The following is a 20453-nucleotide window of genomic DNA, read 5'->3' on the forward strand; positions in this document are numbered from 1 at the left end:
TTTTTGTTATTACAACCCCAGAAAAACGGTAAATATTACCATATTATGGTGATTTTGACCAAATTTTTTTTCAGTCTTTCTGTAAGTTTTTAACAGAAATTTATGGTTTAAGATAGTTTGAAGTCTGCTGGTGATAGTCTGATGTTGAACTCAGTAAACTAATTGTCACAGTATTACTTTACTGAAATAAAAAGATAATTTGCTTAGGTAGTGAATATTTAGGACATATAACACAAGTATCAGTAGAATTGAAACTAAGTTTCCACTTTTTGAAAAGTGTCCTGCAAAATTTTCTTAAAAATTTCGTTCATGACATCAAAGTTTTATTTTCTTGATCAAACAATTGCTGAATAAAACTATAAATGAAGTAGTTTATAATGCTTAGGTATGCATATATTCAGAATTCAATTTTTTGTTCTATATTTTTCTGGTGCTATTTGTATTATCCGAAGAATGAAATACTTTATAACAATTTGTTTTACAACTTAGTCAGCAAAATTAATTTTGAAAATTTAACTTCACTGTAAAAGGTTTTTTTTTAAATTTCCTATTGTGTAAATCGTGTTGGTTCTAAAAATCTTGTTTTATCAAGATAATTGAAAGAAAAAGAGATGAAACAGTAAAATTGGCAGTTTTTATCTCGAAATGTACCCCAGAAATTTAGAAAAAGTATTAAATATCCATATTATTATTCAAAACTCATCACACAAGATACTAATACATATTTTATTAGATCCATACAACTATATATATTTTTTTATGCATATTATATTGTATTTATTAATTTATGTTATAGTGCATTTACTGATTTATATACTTTTTAATGAATTATCTTATTTAATATATATCGTCGTATAATGCTTTTTAAAATTCCTTTAAATTTGTTTGAAACAAAATGTGTTTAAGTGAATAGTGCTGCCCTCTTTTGAATGTGACAATGAAAAATTATTTCAAGAGATTGTCAAGAGTGTATTTCTTATAAAAAACGTACATTTGTAAAATAATTAAAAAATATCTCTAAAAAACTAACAGCACAATAACAGTTTTTGGAAAAACTCTTCAATAATTTATACTAGAGGCTTTAAACAATTAAAAATTTGAAAACCTCACCTTTTTCAATGTGATTTACATTATCGTTGGTATTATTCGAAGTTTTTTGATTTTTATTTTCCAATAGCAGTATTACAATTTTGCGCATTATTCCATTATTTGCTAAAAAATCTAATTGTTAAAATCGGCAAATAAAAACCTCCATACGACATATTGGGTTTTCTAATGCTGTATGAATTTATTAGATTTTATATTATTATTTTGGTTAATATCGTTAAGCCTAATGAACAACAGCTTAGTAATAATTTTAAATTTATTAAAAAGTATTGAATTTTCATCAAAATTGTATTTATAATCTTCGATTATTATAAAACGTAAGGTATAACTCCAGTTTTAATGGAGGGGAGAGGGGGGCACATGTGATCATGGTATGTTTTACCAATATGATTTGAAATAAAAAAATCTTGAAAAATTTTCAATTGATGGCAGTACTAGTCCAACCTCTCTGCAAAACTTTCAGAAGAATGAGACATTTTGTTGTTCTATTCTGACAATTTCTTTGTATCAGCTGGTGTTGTATATATTATAATCACTCGCTTCTTCAAGTGAAAGCATAGTATAAATCAACTAATAAACTAAAATTAACTATTGCAGACCATTATATGAATATTCAGGTAAGTTTATGACAATTTTTTTTTACTTAGTTAAAAATTCTTTATTTTTCAAGTTAGGTTTAAGAAAGATGATGGGATACTTGTGAACAAATCATCTGGGGCAGATGTGAACAGTTCACATGTGGCCCTAGTCATAGTATTAAGATTATTATCCTCATGATATTATAAGTTTAAAAAATATGTATGGATTTAAAATTATTATTATTTACTTTTCCATAATTAATTTATAAATTTTTTCTTTAAACTTTTCCTTTTTTAATTAAATGGTTGATCGCGCATCACGCATACTAACTGATACACCTGAGAAAGATAGAATTTTCTAAAGCTACAAATGAAAAGATAGAAAAAAAGAACAAAAAAGGCATGAAAGATTTTTAGAGAAGAAAGAAGAAGGCCAATTACAACTCCTGAGGAACATGAAGTTGCGAAAAACCCAACAGCGGAAAAATTATTGTACAACTAAAAAAATATTTTCTTATTGACAGTTCTGTTGTATAGTTTAAATTCACATAGTAAGCTACAACCCCTTCAGTTTAATGCGCATCTATATCTGTTATATTAAAGATTTTTTTCTTTGAAATATGATGATTGCTTTGTGTTTTTAATCTTGTTTACATGTGCCCCAGTTATGTACACATATGCTCCCAATAGGGGCACATGTGTACAATTGAAGTCATTTTACTAAGATATCATAAAGTAGAGAAATATTTTATTGAAAAATCTCTAAAAATTCCACAAGACAAAGAAAAGACAATTTAAACATATGGACTTCTTTACTGTGAGAAATTGATGATATTTTTTGAAATATGAAGAAATAAAAAAATTTGTTCACATGTGCCTTCCTCTCCACTACCTTTAATTCCTTGAAAACGTTAATATGATTTAGTGGATATATTTATGCAATATGAGTTATTACATTTCATATCATTATTTTGGTTAATATCGTTATACCTAATGAACAACAGTTTAATAATTATTTTAAATTTATTAAGAATTAATGTATTTTCCTTAAAATTGTATAATTATTTTCTACTATTATATTATGCAAAGAATAACTTCAGACTTAATGTGCCTTATTTATGTATTGCAGGAACACCTGTACAAATTTATTCAACAATGTATTTAATAGATATTCATAAAATTGATGACTTCAACATGGTAAGAAATTTATTTTGTCTTATATTAAATGGGGTGGTGGGCATAAAACAATACCATGTCAAAAATATGAATTAGATCGTCTGAGCGTAAAGTTTAATGGTAAAAAAAGGTTTTTTTTGTTGCGGTATCACATTATGCGCTACAGAAAAATAAAAAAAATAAACAAACCTTTTTTTCAACGCTGAATAAGCAAACCTTTTTTTCAATGGATTCGGATTTCTGACCCCAAAACTACATGGCCCCCATAGTTAACTCAAAAAGTCAAATTAACATTAAAGGGTCAAAACTTTGGATTGCTCTTCTGACCAAAATATGGAGACCATATTGAGGCTACCCAAATAGAGGCTACCCAAATAGAGGCTACCTGTTATATTTTGTGGGTCAGAAAACAGAGTCCCTTGAAAAAGGGTATGTTTATTCTGAGAAAATGTGCTTTTGTGTCCGATTTCGTAACTTGAAACATCGTCACTACGAATTAATTAGCATATTTGAGGTCACCTCCGCGAATCATTTTGATTGAGTCCTAAAACGTGAAGATCCTATCGAAAGTTATTCAGGTTCGACCATTTATTTATGGGGGGGGGGGGTTCTGTACTTTATTCTCAACGTATTAAAAGGAAACATTTTAAGCACTTATCAAAAAACTTGTGTTCTTGGCTAGCTTTGATTCGTTCTGCCTCAATTATAAATGGTGATTATTTTACATAGACTAGGTTTTTAACATTTATAATAGAATATTTATAGTCGAAATAACAGGTTCTTAACTGAATTTTTTTTAAAATTTGAAATGTAGCTTCTACATTATTTTTTTAAGAATATTTTTTAACTGAAATTGTTATATCTTTTTTACTCTAACTGTACACGGAATTATTGCGGTGCATGTATTATTAGTTAAAAATTATGAAAATGTTCTAATTCACTTCACTTTTTAAAATTTTGCAGGATTACAGAGCCCAATTTTACTTCCGACAAGCATGGAATGACAGCAGACTAGCATATCAAGATATGGATATTAGTACCATCATTTTAGACGACGCAGAATACATATGGACACCAGATTTATTTTTTTTACAAGAAAAAGAAGGAATAAAACATAAGATTATCACCCCAAATGTTTTTATTAGAATATCACCAGAAGGAGAAGTTTTATTTAGTGTAAGGTAAGTTGTATTTATGTACAAATCGGATTTTTTAAGTTTTCGATGGATACTTATCAGTCTAATGCTATCTTTGGAAAATCTGACCGCTCCTTTTAAAAGCAAAGCGTGTGGCGTAGTTTCAAACATTAAAACTCGTTGAATGTTTCTAGATCCAAAAAGTATGTGATTCGTGGTACAAAGTTATAAATAATTTTTAAAGTGCTTATAGTGACTTTAAAAATGTCCCCAGATTTCCATGGATAAAGCTCAATATTCTTCTGCTTTATTTGAAAAATATATAACTCGAATGTAAAATGTAGAGCAGTGTTTTGAAATCTGACAGTCGTTAAATATAAGTTTCGTGGCACAGATTTGAGAAATTAAGTTTTAACATGTCCCTTGAGATGTTCAGAAAATGAATTTGTAAAATAATAATGTAAACGAAGAAAAAGATTTTGGTAAAATTACCGTGCTTGTATGAAGATGACATTTCTCGTAAAAAACTAAAATTCTGGTTATAAAACCAAAATATACATTATTACAATATACAAACAATGTAAATATGCAAACCGTAAATTTGGTCATATTTCTGTTCGTATAGTAACAGTTTACTAAAAATAATGGTTTTAAAAATTACAGATCTTATTATCACACATTTAGTAAAAGCACAAGACTAAAAAGTAAATTTAGCCAAATAAATGGTTTTTATATCATGATGTAAGGTATCATGATAAAATTTCCAAATTTTACCGAATTTATTACCAAACAACATGGTAATGAAACTATTTTTTATTGTTAATTTTACCAATGGTTATTACCAAAGCACTTCGGTAAAAATTACAGTGTTTTTTAGTGTTCCCAATAGAGCTAGAATGCAGTAAATGTTATCGCGTTCTGGTAGTTTAGATCATATATTTTTTCTCATCAGCAATCTCGAAAAAAAAGCATATCTAAAAGCTTTGACAGTTTATAACAATGAAGAAAAAACAACGTTTGATAAATGCTTAATGGCGCTCTAAAATGTCGCATAAGTATATTTTACAAAAATGACTAGAAGTTGAGAAATATTTTATGAGTAAATACTATATTAAAAAGATATTAGTATCGTACTATTGGTCGCCACCGAGTAGCAAACTACTTACACACAAGCCGAATATACCAGAAAATTATTTTTTTTTCTTAAGCTAAAGTTCAATTTAGCAATGATTAGGAAATTTATTTTACCTTGAAATGTCTAAGAAATAATTCTTACTATTTTATTCATTTATTTATATAATATTACAGACTGACTGTAACATTTTCTTGTGGTATGGACTTCAGAAAGTATCCTCATGACTCTCAAGAATGTAAATTTCAAATTGAAAGTTGTAAGTAATTTTGTCATGAAAAACATTATTTCATAATAAAAGAGATTCATAAATAAACTAGATGTGCTTAAAACCTTATAGCGAGAAGGCTACAGATTTGAACTTAATTTAATTTGCAGTAGATATGGTTTTGCTTTTTGGGAACTGGGGATTTTGGAACTTTGATTTTTTTAAAAAGAAAATAAGGCTGAGGTTTTAGTAACCTGCGCCCAAAATGACTCTGTAAGGTCAAGGTAAAATAGACTTAGCAGGGCAAAAATGTTGAAAAATAGCTGGTGATGTGAGGGTTTTACGTTTTAATTTCTTTAAAAAGGTCGGGATAAGTGTAGCGTACTAATATTTGGTTATTATTCCAATATATGTAAGCCTAGAGCGAAATATTTTTGTTCTTACACTGTAGCAGAGAAGGTACACGGTTTGTACTTCAAGGTTATTAAAAACATATTGCTTAAAGGCGAATAGCATATAAGAACTGAATTGATTGATATAATTCATTTTAGTAGCACTGAATCGATTGGCAAATTCCAACTAATCTTATTTATATGTAAAAAATTGCATGCAGGACAATACTGCTAAAATAAGACATAATGGCAAAAGAGTTGTATAAAATGTGCTACGTGCGTTTTTATATTTTATTATTTTGTATTGTTACATTTAATTTACATTTAATTATTAGTAGTATATGGGGGGGGGGGCTAGAGGACACTTAGCCCTTTCCATATACTACTATTGATTTCCTATTTTTATATTAAAAAAAAATTAAAATAGGCCTATATTTTACATTTTTTATGAAATATTAAACAAAATCAGCATATTTAAAAATTCTTATTTTTATATTGATAATTTTTATTTTATTAAAAATCCTGTACCTTATTGAAAATATCGTTTTTTATTTTACATGTAATTCATAACCGTAATATTTATTTTTACCTTTAAAATCAAAAATATATTTTCCACTATTAATTTTTCTTATAGCTTTATCAGATAATTCACCATGACATTTCGAGAGATAAAAATCTTTCTCATCATTGTCTACTTCTAATCTAGCTATAATAGAGTCACCGTATTTTGTATTTATTTTTCTCAGTGATATTAAATTATATTTACCTATCTCGAGTTCATTTAATTTGTATGTTTCAGGAAATCGTTTGAGGTCATTAAATTCTTCCATTTATCTAGAAACATTTTTTGCAATATAATTTTTGTAATACATACACTTGTATAACGAACATCCAGGTCCTAAAATTTTAGTACATTTAGGTGCATCAATGTCAATAGATGGTATATTCAATTCATCTAATATCTCTTTTTCTAAAATACCTCCTTTATAAGCAAATGTTCCACCATATAGTTGATATAGGTTATTTATATAATTTTTTACGTCTTGATGATTTATCCATAAACTATTCTTATTTCTATTAAATCTTAATCCGTGTACTTCTGAAGTGCATTTACGTACAATCTTCAATTCTTGATCATTCAATTCACAATTAGGTGTGAATACGCCAATATATTCACCGATTGGTAAATTTAAATGAACCCATCCTATCTCTCTTACAATCTTACGATTGGGAAAAATAAATCCCTGAATGTTTAGGATGACTGTAATCTTATCCATTTATTAAGAAACATTTTTTTAAAAGCCAAAAGGTACAGTATCATAATTATCTAAAAGTCTACGTTTATCGTATCCAAAGGTATAACGTTTATTTGTTTTAATACTTGAAATATTTCTATCTTTTTCGATTTTAAACTGATTGATTTCTACATCCAAATAATCTGTTTCACCTGTTATTATTTTAGCCCTATTATCAAAGTCTAATATGGTTTCACTCTGATAAGACATTTTAAATTCTTTTACTTTTCCATATACAGATTTATCATTTAATTTATACCCATAATCTTTAGAGGCTCCAGCTATCCAAGATGTAATATATTTATCATTTCCCAATTCATCAGTCCATTCTCCTAACATGCATCCCGTTTCAATTTTATTGGTTCCGTCGTCTATATATACTACACTATCTGTATCATAATAAAGTACTTTATCTCCTAATTTATCTAACATTTCATATAATCTAATTCTGGCAGAACTAGTTGTAAAAGCAGCTATATATATATTAGTGTTGAAGTTATTTTTTTCAAATATATCTTTCATTTTATAACTCATTTCCACACAATCGTCATTCAAAAAATTCATATTCAAATCTTTAATAGTATCATTTAGAATAATTCTATAAAAATCTTCAATTTCCATCACATATTCAGTTTGTTTCATGTTATTTCTCTGACCAAATTTACCCCATAAAGAATTTAAACATATTTTAGCTATGAATCTCAAACCTGGATTTTCTTCAATTTTATCTAATTCTATATCTAATTTTTCTTTAACTATTTGTCTGTATTCTTCTTCATTTTTGAAATTGTTTTTCCATTTATCGCATGTTTCTAGTTTAATCTTTAAAAACGTTTTAACATATTCTTTAAACAATTCATTTGTTTTATTTTCAAAATGCCAAACCTCATATATATTCAATATTTTATATCCTTTTTTAACAGCTAATCTGATCTCATCGGTAGTCCACGTTCCTATTAGACATCTTTCGTTATCAGTGTGTTTACACTCAGAATTTCTTATCTCATAACACTGCTTACATTTTTTCTTTTCTAAAGTGGTTTTGAAATGATTACATTTTATTGTTTCAGAACAAGTTCTACATAATGAAAATATTAATTTTTCTGCTTTATAAGGTAATACTGGATGATATAATTTTCTAGGTGGAAGTACTTTACATTTTATTAATCCATACCAATTTTCATCGTATTTTTTAGGATTAAATATTTTGATTGGATGACCTTCTGGATAGTTATCAAAATAATTTACAGTAGGATATAAAGAACATACGTCAATATATCTGCCTTTTTCATTACTTTTCATTTCATATTTTAATTTGGTAGGTTCACATCTTCCACCATAAAAAGCATCTCTAGGATTTAAAGGTTCTATAAAATCTCTCTTCCATTCTTTTTTCATGTAATTTTTCATATCCTTATTATTATCAAAATCACACTCCCAGATATTTACCAATTCATAACCTGCTTCAATTATATTTTTATTGATCTTCTTAGTTCGTTTATATAAATTTTCCATGAGCAATTGATTAACAGTGTTTACTTTTGTTCTAGTGAAACATTTGGTACATCCATGCCAGAAACATCCATTAAATTGAAATACTGTATTTTTATAAAATCCATCTACCTTATAACATTTTTCACCTAATTGTAATTTTTTCTCTCCTCCATTCAAAGCATGGCGTATATTAATATTTTCCTTTTTTGATATGTAATCTAACCAAGCTATTGATTTTTTACTGTACTGATCTTTTTGAATGACAATTTCATCAATAGCTATTGTGTTTTCTTTCAAGAATTTATCTCTGTAAATGGCCATACATAGACCAGCTAAAGTTACATATTTAAACGGATCTATATTCACAGTTACTAAGAATAATCTTCTTAATTCTAAACAACCTTTTCTTAAAATATCTACATCAGATCTACAGTATTTTATAAATTCCTTTTGGAAATCAAAAGTTTCATGTTTAATGGAATCATACCATTTATCAAATTTTTTCCTGTCTTCATCAACCATATAATTATATCCATAGTAATATTTATCTGGATATTTACCAATATAATTTTGATTCTTTTGTTTGTTGAATAAATGAGGAAAATAACCCTTGACCAGTTCATTTAAATTGAATGTTTTTGGAAATTTCTTGAGTGCACACATTGTAAAATTAATAGAATCAATAAATCTTATATAGTAACCATCAGCATTCATATATGTTAGTTTATTTCCTTGGTAAATTGTAAATACTTTAATATGCTTTTTGAAACAATATTTAGCTAAAAATTGAAAATCAAATCCTTTTCCATAATGAGCTATAACTGTATATCCTTCGTGTTCCTCGCTAAATAACCATTCACAAAAATCGTTTTCATTTTTAAATTCTGTTTCGTTTCCATGAAAATCATGACATATAACTAGATTCACTTCATGAATTCCTGTATCTTGCTTGGTTTCAACATCAAAAAATAAGTATTTTCCTGTTTTACATTTCTTACACCAATCTTTTTTAATACATTTATTTTTTACACAATTATCTTTACATACACCTCCTTTACTGTTTTCATTTTTCATGAAACACTCATGACCTTTAGTGACCCACTCCCAACAATTATTACAACGATATTCACCACATATATGTTCTTCTGTTTTCCTTTCATTTCTATTAATATTTCTTTTACATTTTAGACATTTCCATAGTTATTTGCAAACAGTACAACCTTCTGAATTTTTCTTGTTATGATTATCAAAACAGTTTTCTCCTAAGAATTTCCGATTACATTTTTTACAAAATATTTCCTCTCCTTCACAATCAGATTCTTTTACAAAACACCTATCATATTTTAAAGGGCATTTATGTTGATTTGAACGTTTATAACCCACTTTACAATAATTACAATAATTATTCTTACCTAAAAATCCTGTCATTGATGTAATGACATCGAAATGATTTCTATTCTTATATATAAAAATACATGTTGATTTATAATCACCATTATATATAATTTCATTACCATTTTCTCTACAAACTATATTGATCTGAATGTCTAAAAAATTTTCAAATATTTTAACTTCTTCTAAACTGCACACTTCTAGAGGAATTTTACATATATCATGTAATTTTATAGCTAATGTTTTTTGTAAAACACGGCCTTTTTTAATATAAATTATTTCATTACTTGATAATTTTTCAGTACATAATTTATCACTTAACAGTTCAGGATTTTGGATAGCTAAAGCTGTTACAATTGATCTAGCCAAACATATATTATCATCATTTTTTATTTGGCAAATACTTTTCTTTTTTGCTGGATCTGTTTCAGAATACATTTTTAAAGCCTTGTGTCTACCACCTTGAGGTAATTCGATGACATTAAAATCAAATATACACTCTGTTATATCGAGTTCTTTATATTCAATTTGGTTAGATAATTTATCAATGTATTCATTAAAAGCAGTTTTAGTTGACATCATTTTATCATGAAAAGGTACATTTAATTTGGGATTATGTATAATTACATCTACTTTTCCTATAATATTTCCAATAGCCCTTTTAAATATATTTCTTAAAATGTTATAGTATTGTTCAGGTAAAATTTTAGATCCTACCACTCTATATTGTTTTCTATAAACTTTATATTTTTCAATATATTGACCTCTGAATTCAATAATTTTATAATCTGGTTTAAAGAAATTTTTAAGATTTACCTCTACTTTTATTTTTTGAGGCCTATATAAAGCATTTAAATTAGTTTCAGTTATTATATTTTTTTCTTCTTTAGGTATAAATTTACCATCTTTATATTTTAAATTATAAGAATCAAAAACTTTTTTTAATTCATTTCTATACTTAGGATATTTATTAAATAGTTTAGTTTTGTTTTCCATATAATAAGAAACATCCAATCCTAAATAATCTGATAAAACAGATTTATAATTTCCTGTACTTTTGATATAAGAAACTACTGATTCAATAATATTTGATTTTAATCTCTTATCAGTCAGGACAGGAATGTTAAGTTTAGTTATCAATTCTCTTAGTTTTTTAATACTGAAAGTTGAGAGTACATTACTCAAGTGTTTGAACTCCTTTGTCATGTTACTCATTTATAAGGAAGAAAATTTATAAATACTTTTATAAAAAGGAGTTCATACGTTTTATATGAAAATTACTTCTAAAATGTCTTTGTTTATGTGAATAAGTATAATTTTTACCACAATCGCATTCATAATATATATATTTTCTTTTAAGATCACAATCTATACATCTTTTAAATAAATATTTTTTATATTTGTAAAATTCGTCAGCTGATTTCAAAGTCTTACAATCGCAACAAAATTTATCTTCCATTTATTAAATGGAGTTTTTATAAATACTTTTCTGTCTCTTTAAGAAACGAATTCCAAATTTCATCATAAATGTTTTGTTTTTTCGGACTACCTAACTTAATATTATTAGGAATATTATAATAATCACATATCTTTTTCATAAAATATTTATAATTTAAACTCTTTTTAAAATACATATAATCTAAAAAGTTTAAAAACATTTCATCTGCTTCAACTGTAAAAATCAAGTTCAATTTTCTTTTTAACTTTTTAAAAAAACTAATTCTCGAATTGTATCTCTGTTTTAAATATTGGTCAAAGTCTTTCGTATCATAATAATATTTTTCTTCTTCCTTATCAAATGTAATTTTTAAATTTGAATGGCTATTCCTTTTAATCTGATTAAATATTTCGAAATAATGACTTTCCATTTATTTACATAATAATAATTAAAACACTTTCCTCTCTGACCTTATCAGCGGGAGGAAAATCGAAGAAACTTTTTTCATGCCACTTTGCGATAAAAATTGACCGCTTCGTGGGATTCTAACCGGAGAGTGGTGTGATTTTTTTATCTGATAATAATCTTCTTTATAAGCTCTTTAGTTACGAAAAAAATGGCAGGTCAAAGTTGTGCAGGATATTCTTACTGAAACTACTGGTTCTTCTTTAAAAGATATTTACTGATAAAATTTTACATTAATAATTGAAAAAATAACATATGAAATTAGAGATTATAAATGGATATAGATAATAAAATTAATTTAAAAATGTTTCGTAATAAAATGACTTCTTTAAAAGATGAGCAAATTAAAGATAGTTATTATTATGGATTGTTTGGAGATTTTAAATTAATAATAAAAAGTGGTTAGAAAATAAAGAATCTAAAGAGTTAATTTTATATTCATTATTTTATGAAATTAAAGGTAGAAGAATTAAAATATAATGGGATTTCTAAGGATTTAATTACAATGTTGGATTTCACCTGAATTTTCTAAAAAAGTAAACGATGTTGTAATTAATTATTATGCTAATAAATTTAATGACAATGATAAACTTCAAAAGAAATTAGATATAATAAAAATTAAAATGAATGACTTAAAAATAAAAAATGAAAAACATCTCAACCTCATGTTTACAATAATAGAAAAGAATAAAAATGATTCTGATTATCATTATTATGTTATTAGAGGTTTATATAATAAAACTATACGAGATTTAAAATTTAGATAAAAATAGCTCATGAAATTCAATATAATCCGAATGCTATTAATTTATTTAACAGAATAAAAGAAAATATTATACTAAATTTAATCATTTAAAATTAAAAGATTATGATATTGAAAGATTTAAAAATGATTCCTAAATTAGAATAATATTTTTTTCATCTATCCAACTATTAAATTCTTCAGGGTAACCAACCCATTTCACTAATAATTTATTTCCTTTCTTTCTTATTATTTTTTCAATCTTATATGTTTCATTTTTCTTATTATATTTTACTAATTCTTTTTCATAATAAGTTCCTTTAATTTCTTCACCATTTAAATCTTTCACTCTATAAGTTATAGGATCTGTTTTCAATATTTCAGATATTATAAAAATTTCTTCTGTAAATGTAGGATGATAACCTCTGGTAAATGTTTCTTTATATTTTGAAATTCTGACTTTATCACCTATTTTAAACTTTGGTTTCTTTATTTCTTTTTTAGAAAATAAATTATTGTATACGATACTTTCATTTTCTGTCCGACTGGCTTGTGAGGGTGTCATTTTAATAGATCGATGATAAGAATTATTATAATTATAAACTAATTTATCTATTACTTCTAAGTATTTATTTGTATTATTTGCTGCCATATATTTTCTTATTTTTCCATTAATTGTTTGATTAAATCTTTCAACAATAGAACATTTTATTTCAACATTTTCAGTAGTAAACCAGTGAATATTATTATCTTTGAATAATTTTTGAGTATCTTTATTAATAAATTCCGTACCTTTATCTGTTTGTAGTTTCTCTGGAATTCGTTCTTTAAATATTAACTTGAAAGCATTTGATACTTCTTCGCCTGTCTTTCTTTTTATTGGAATAGCCCAAGCATATTTACTAAACATATCAATAACTGTTAAAATATAATTAACTCCACTATTATATTTACTAAATGGTTTTATAAATAATAAATCGGCTTGCCATTGATCATGAATATGTGAAACGTAACATCTCCTTCTTCTAAATTTACGAATAATTGGTTTATGTCTAGTATAAACATCTTGTTCATGTAAAAAATCTGTAATTTGTTTTTGAGATAAACCTGTTTTTCTTTTTAATTCATTGATACCACAATAACCTTTTTCGGGATCATAATAAACTGCTTTTATGACCCCGTTTTCTTTAAAAAAGTACTTTTTTTAGATCCACAAACTTCACATATACCTTTCCTCGTCAATCTTCCATTTTTAGAAGTTTCTTCATAAACATCTTTAGTATTAGTAAAATTTTTACATTTTAAACAATAAATTATACCCATACCAAATGTTCTTTTGGCTTTGATAATAGGTTTAACAATTCCTCTTTCTATTCTTTCCCTGATTGTAGGATTTGGAATTGTATTTAACTCTTCTATCATATTTTTATCACATACATCATTTCTAGTTTTAGTATCTTTATTTTTAAGGTAACAAACATCATGTTTATATGCTATTTCATCTACTCTGTTAATGGGCTTACTCCATTCTTTATATGTTAAATCATCGTTTAATCTTTTCTTTCCATGTAATAATTGTGTTCCAGGTCCTGTAAATTGATGTCCTGGTAAATGCATTTCAAAGGGTAAATTATTAATTGTTGAATTGATAAAGCCAGATCCTTTTTGACCACATTCTTTACAACAAAACTTGAACTTTCCGTCTTTACTTAATTTTCCAACTTTGAATATATTACTTTTACACGTCATTTATAGGTAATAAAAAATTATATGTATTTGTAGCCATTCAATTGAGTTTTTTTAACGTATTTCTCTAAAGGAAAATATTTCAAACTTTGAATAAAATCAGCCTCTTTTTTATGAATTTCTTCTTCAGTTAATGTATTAGCTTTAAACAAATTCAGTAGTTGTTTATAAAATTTGTAAGTATATTTATATTCTTCTTTTCTTTCGGATATATTTAAAGATCTGTCAACCACTTCAATCACACCAGCTCCTAAACTCAAAGCTGATAAAGGGATTAAAATAAAACCAGATAAGCCAGATGCGCTAAATAAAAACTTACTCATAGATAGTGCGATACTAATCTTTTGATAGAAATTATAACTTTTTCTGTGAATAAAAATTCTTTTCTCTAAATATTCTTCCATTTATATATACATAAATTCTTTATTTCGGTACCTCATATTAGGATTGACTAAATCTAAAACAAAAAAATCATATGGTTTCTTGATACAGTTCTTATACATTTTATTAAATTCTTCTTTTGTTAATTGACCATCTATTTCTCGTATTATTTGTTTAATTTCTTTTTGTTTCATATCGAAAAATATAAAATAATCGCTGTTACTTCTGATGGTTATAGGTATTTTATAATAGTACTGACTTATATAGATAAGGGATGTATTTTTCTTTCTTCCTCGTATAAAAAATTCTTCAATAGATTGTTGATCTTTTTCACATATACAATCATCAAATACAACTAAATTAATATAGGAAGGATCCAAGTCATCTACGGTAATAAAATCATCTAGTTTGGAAGAAAACAAAACTTGATCTTTTTTAAATTTTTTATATTCTTTCAAAACTTCTTTTTTATTCTTTAAGCCTTTACATTTTTGAATATCTTCTAATTCTACATCTGTAAATTGAATGTATTTTTCTTGTAATTTTTCATACTTAGATTCAAATATGTCTTTTGCACACATGTAAAGTCTATCAAAGTGTAAATAGTCATAAATTAAATTGATTAATAAGTTTGATTTTCCACTGTTGGAAGCACCATTTATGATTAATCTAAAGGGATGTATAGGCAATAGAGGATGTTGATTTGGATCTTTAAATTCATCCGGTTCATTATAGTCTTTAATTACAATTTTAGAATACATTTATTAATTAAAAAATAATCTACTGCGAGTAAAAAATAATCTACTACGAGTAAAAAAAATAATCTACTACGAGTAAAAACTATTATTAAAATAAAAATATTTTTTTTTAAATAATTTATTCTTTTAATGGTTCATATAGCGGTACTCGTGTATTATGACAAATTTCAGCAAGAAGTATACAAACTATCTTTTCTTTGTTTGAATTATAAAATTCTTCTGGTAATATATTACTTTTATTTTTTATTAAAAGACAGAAATCTATTTTAGAAACAAATTCTATTACAAAGTCTTTATCAATATCTTGATACTGTATAACATAATCCCAATTTACATAATCTTGAAATTTTCTTATAAGGTTCATTGATAATTTTTGATATCTAGATACAACATTCATATTTAAACGGTCAGAATAATTTTCTATAAATCTTAAATCCAATTTTTGGAATCTTGATATTTCATACCAAGTCACTTTATCTAAATGTCTCTCAATAAAACGGATAGATAAGGTTTGGTATCGACATATTTTTTCCCAATCTACATCAGAGGCATGTTTTTCAATAAAAGGTTCATTGAGTTTTTGATATTGAGAAATAATATACCAATCATCTGGCTGTACATATCGTTCGATTAAAACTTCAGACAATTCAGAAAATTGAAACACATATTCCCATTTTAAATAATCTGCTAAACTTATAATTACATCTTCTGAAAGTTTCTTTCTAGAAAAGTCGTTCCAATTAATTTCATTGGCCATTTATTAAGAAGAAAAATGTATCTTTTCAATATGTAAATAAGGCTTTAATTTACAGCCTCCTCCTGTTAGCACTGATAATGTTAAAACTTCATTTAACTTTCCATACGCAAACATAGTTATTGCATCTTCATTAACATTTATCTCTTTATCAAGAAGTACTTCTTTCACTTTTTCTAAACGTATTTTTGGCTTTTCATTCATTTTGTCACAGGCTAAAAAAATTGTAATTTTCATATACATGTTTTGTGATAATTTTAAGTTTGAATCTAAAAGTTTTGAAGTAGTTTCGTTGAATTCAAAAGTCTTGTAACCCACACCTGTAAACTGAACAAGTCTATCTGTGGTAGCGCAAAAAGTTTTATTATCAACGTAATATTTATTGGCAACGTCAGTATCATTTATGGGCCATTTTACACTCGATATTCTTTGATTGTGAGCATAATAACTTCTATTAATTTTATCCCACAGTATACAATAATAATCAAGATGTTTTTTGGTAACCACATCGCCTTCTTTTTCAGGTTCTTTCACATTTGATATGATTTTATTTTTAGCATCAAAATTATTTTCATCATGTATTAAACTTTTGTCTTTTAATTCATCTACATATTTTTTAGTTGAAGAATCATTATCTTCCTGAGGATGTAAAACATTTTTTAATAGTTTACTTTCCATATCATAATTACCATCATTCGTTAATTTAAATCCTACACCTGGTGGTCCTAAAGGTCCTTCTTTTATTTCATCGTCGTAAAGTGGATAATAAGCAGCCATTTATTAAAATAGAAAAAATCCTTTATGTTTTCAGAGTTTTAATCATTTTTATATCCTGAGTTGACATATTCAAGGAGCATTTGTTTCTTTCTTTCAAAATAAAGTAAAAAACATAATTTTTAGTAGTATTATTTCTCAACCTCCAATTGAATTCAATCATTAAATTACTCAAGTTCGTGTAATTTTCATGGTTTGCCAAGTTGAAACAAATTATAGGATACTTACTGAAATTTGAATAGTTTATCATACAACCTGTTTCAGAATTTATATTATTCATTCCTGATTCTAAAAGAGCATAATATAATCGATTATAATCATTTTTATTAAAGTCCATCATATAACTTACAGAGGGAACTTTAATGTTATTAATCATTAACCAACATTCTATCATATCCAAGTGATCAAACATCATATTATTTTGATTCATGTTTTCATTTCTTTCATCATATTGAGGAATGACATATAAACTCAAAACTTCATCAGATGTAGCAGGAATAGAATAAGACCCACTGGAATTTTTATAAAATACATTTGATTTGATAATGTTATAATGATCCCAATTTATTTCTATAGGAGTATTTGATAATTTTAATTCATTGAATTTTACAGATGCTGAATTTTTAAATCTAACATAAGGTAACCAAAGTGATAAATCTTCAACAAGAACCTTAAAATCTGGATTTTGAATATCTGTATACAACATATTTTTACTATCATTTCTTTGAATTTCTATTTTAACTTGGAAACCTGTCATTACTTTTTTATATTCGTTAAAGAAATCAAATATATACTTTAAAGGAATCCATATTTTTACTGTTTGACTATTTTTAGTAAATTTACATCTTTTTGAAAATCCTTCATTAAAACTTTCATTTAGTTTAAGGTTTTTAAAAAAATCAGTTATTTTGGTAGTATCTATCAGAGTTCCATTATATTTGAAATTGTTTCTATCTACAGAATCAGTTGTATCTACATAAAAGAACATGTTAGTAGCTTCCGATGTTGAATAATCAGGGGTGAAGTGTATCATCCCTAATACTTGATTCATAATGGCTTTATAATTTATAGTGGATTCAACTTCAGTATTTCCTATAATCAACCTGTTTGAATTAATGAGACCTCCTCCATTCACTAGAGTAACATTTTCATTACTTATTACACCTCCATCTCCTTTTACAATTTTTAATTCTTGTTGCAGATATCCCGCAGAATATAAAATATTAGCATTTGTATCATTGATAAAGAAATTATATGTAGCATTTTCATGAATATTATTTCTATTTTCACTTTTTAATTCTCTATATTCAAAACTTTCAACGTCGTTATTATAATAATAACTAGTGTCTTTCAAATCGTAAATTTTATCCATTTATTTAGGAATAAAAAATTTCAATCCAGTACCATGTTTTTTATTTTTAGAAAATATTTCATTCAATTTTTCTCTCACAAATTCCTTAGATTTATCTTCTACAATAGGACTTATAAGGTCTGAAAAGAAGCCTCTTCCTTGTATTTTTTTACTCTTTCTGTACAATCTTTGTTTATTCATTTATTTAGCAATAAATTTGTACTGTACTTCTTGTTTATTTAAATCAATTAATTCACCTCTATGATTTGTAATTCTCATTCTAATTCGATTAATAGAATCAGATTTAACCGGAAAAAATATTAGTTTATCAAATTCTTTAGCATATAAACTTCCAGGAGGATTTGATGATGTAAAAGAATAAATAACTTGAGATTGAAACTGATTTATATAAGCACCATCCACTATATCACAGTGAATATAAATATTATCATTACCATTAGCTATATCCGCAATAAATTTACCTTCTTGCTCTTCCTCTTCATATATTTTAGGTTCAAAGCCTAAAATTTTGTACAATTCACTTTTAGATAAATCAATTTTATAATTCTTCTCGAGTTTAATACTAAACCTTTGTCTTTCTTCTATTATTCCAAATAATATAGGTGAATCATTTCCAAAATATTTTACCATATAACGATTCAAACCTCTTATATTGTAATGACCATGAGGAATAATGAAATCTGTCCATTTGACTCCATCAAAATATGAAAATTTATTGTTTTTCTCCGTAATATTATTCCATGAAATATACATTGAAAAAGACTGAAGAGCTATCTCTGTAAAATGAAAAGGTCTCAAATACTCAATGGTGAAATCTTCAGATTTATCTACGTTTTTCGAATCTAATATAATATACTTCATTTATAAAGAACAATTTTTTCATTTAATTTACTAGGTTCTTGAGTAAATGAATATAAAACTTCAATAGGAGATTTATTTTTATTTCTTTCAGTTATATATTTCATACAATAGAAACCACATCTTACAGAACTCGGACTTTGTAAAAAACTATCGTTATATCTAATTTCTTTTCCAGAAGTATTTAAATAACTTAGTATGTTTTGAGGAAGAAAATCATTTTTTATTATTCTATTGTTATATTTATATTCTCCAAAAGGATCAAAATATTCAACAAAATTATATTTTGGATCATTATAATAACAAACCCAATGAGTTCCAGGACCTGTAGATACATCTAAATTTATAATTCCGTTTTCAAATTTTCTTATCTTTTTAGGTAACATATCTATAGTAAATATACCTCTAAATCCTTTTTCATTTTTCATATTGTTTTCAATCATTTTGTTGGATATTCCCATGGCTGATAGACTCCCTTTCCACAAGTTTTTTTTTTTTTACCTGATCCAGAAATTTTGTCCAATACATTTTTAGTACCCCAACCAGCTGCTCCACTAGCTGCTCCTAATGCTAAAGTAGAAAGTAAAGGTACTAAAAATGGTAAAAACCCTCCATTCTTTTTCAGTTGAGTCTTTGATATTTTAATTCTTTTACCTTTATCAATTTGGTTAATTTGTGTAGCTGTTAAATGTAAATCAAAATTGGGTGTTTTACTTTTATCTATTTGTAAACTAAGTTCTTCACCATTTTTATAAGCTGATTTCAATTTAGAAATCTGACTGTCGCTCAAGTATACTTTTTTTACAATATAATTACTCATTTATATACTAAGAAATTTTCCATAGTATTCCTTTACCTGTTCATTCGTTAAAGTTTTCTCTCTTAAAAGTTCATCCAACAAAATAACGATTTGATTATATAATTTTTTACTTTTAGAACCTTTACAAATTTTATCTGTCAAATCAACTAAGATATTCAGTTTATCTTCTAAACCTTTTCCTGTGTAATGTCTACCTTGTTTAATGGCTGATAAAGCTTCTAAATATCTTTTCATCATATTCATTTTATAATCAGCATTATCAATCCTTTTCTGATACTCATCTTTGTTGTTTGTTAAATTTCTATTTTTGGTTTCATTTCCTTTCTCTCTTTTAAATTGATCTCTTTTTGCCTTTGCCCTTTTAATAACTTCTTCAATATCTTCATCAGTTTTATTCCACATTATTGAAGGTAATTCAAATTCTAATTCTTCTAG

The 20453-nt window shown here is 25.9% G+C and overlaps 1 protein-coding gene across 3 annotated transcripts in view; it reads left to right on the forward strand.

Annotated features, from left to right (window-relative positions):
• The window catches only part of LOC107443698 (glutamate-gated chloride channel), a 126477-nt gene that overhangs the window by 95101 nt on the left and 10923 nt on the right, over positions 1 to 20453 (forward strand). For all 3 annotated transcript variants that reach the window (XM_087154621.1, XM_043042112.3, XM_043042113.3), the window contains exons 4-6: positions 2815 to 2882; positions 3825 to 4042; positions 5306 to 5388. In XM_087154621.1, the coding sequence (XP_087010747.1) occupies positions 2815 to 2882; positions 3825 to 4042; positions 5306 to 5388 (369 nt within the window). The remainder of the gene's footprint in view (positions 1 to 2814; positions 2883 to 3824; positions 4043 to 5305; positions 5389 to 20453) is intronic.

Source organism: Parasteatoda tepidariorum, chromosome 11, assembly GCF_982258835.1.
Source record: "Parasteatoda tepidariorum strain Cologne lab strain chromosome 11, Ptep-v5.0, whole genome shotgun sequence".
Lineage (NCBI taxonomy): Eukaryota > Metazoa > Arthropoda > Arachnida > Araneae > Theridiidae > Parasteatoda > Parasteatoda tepidariorum.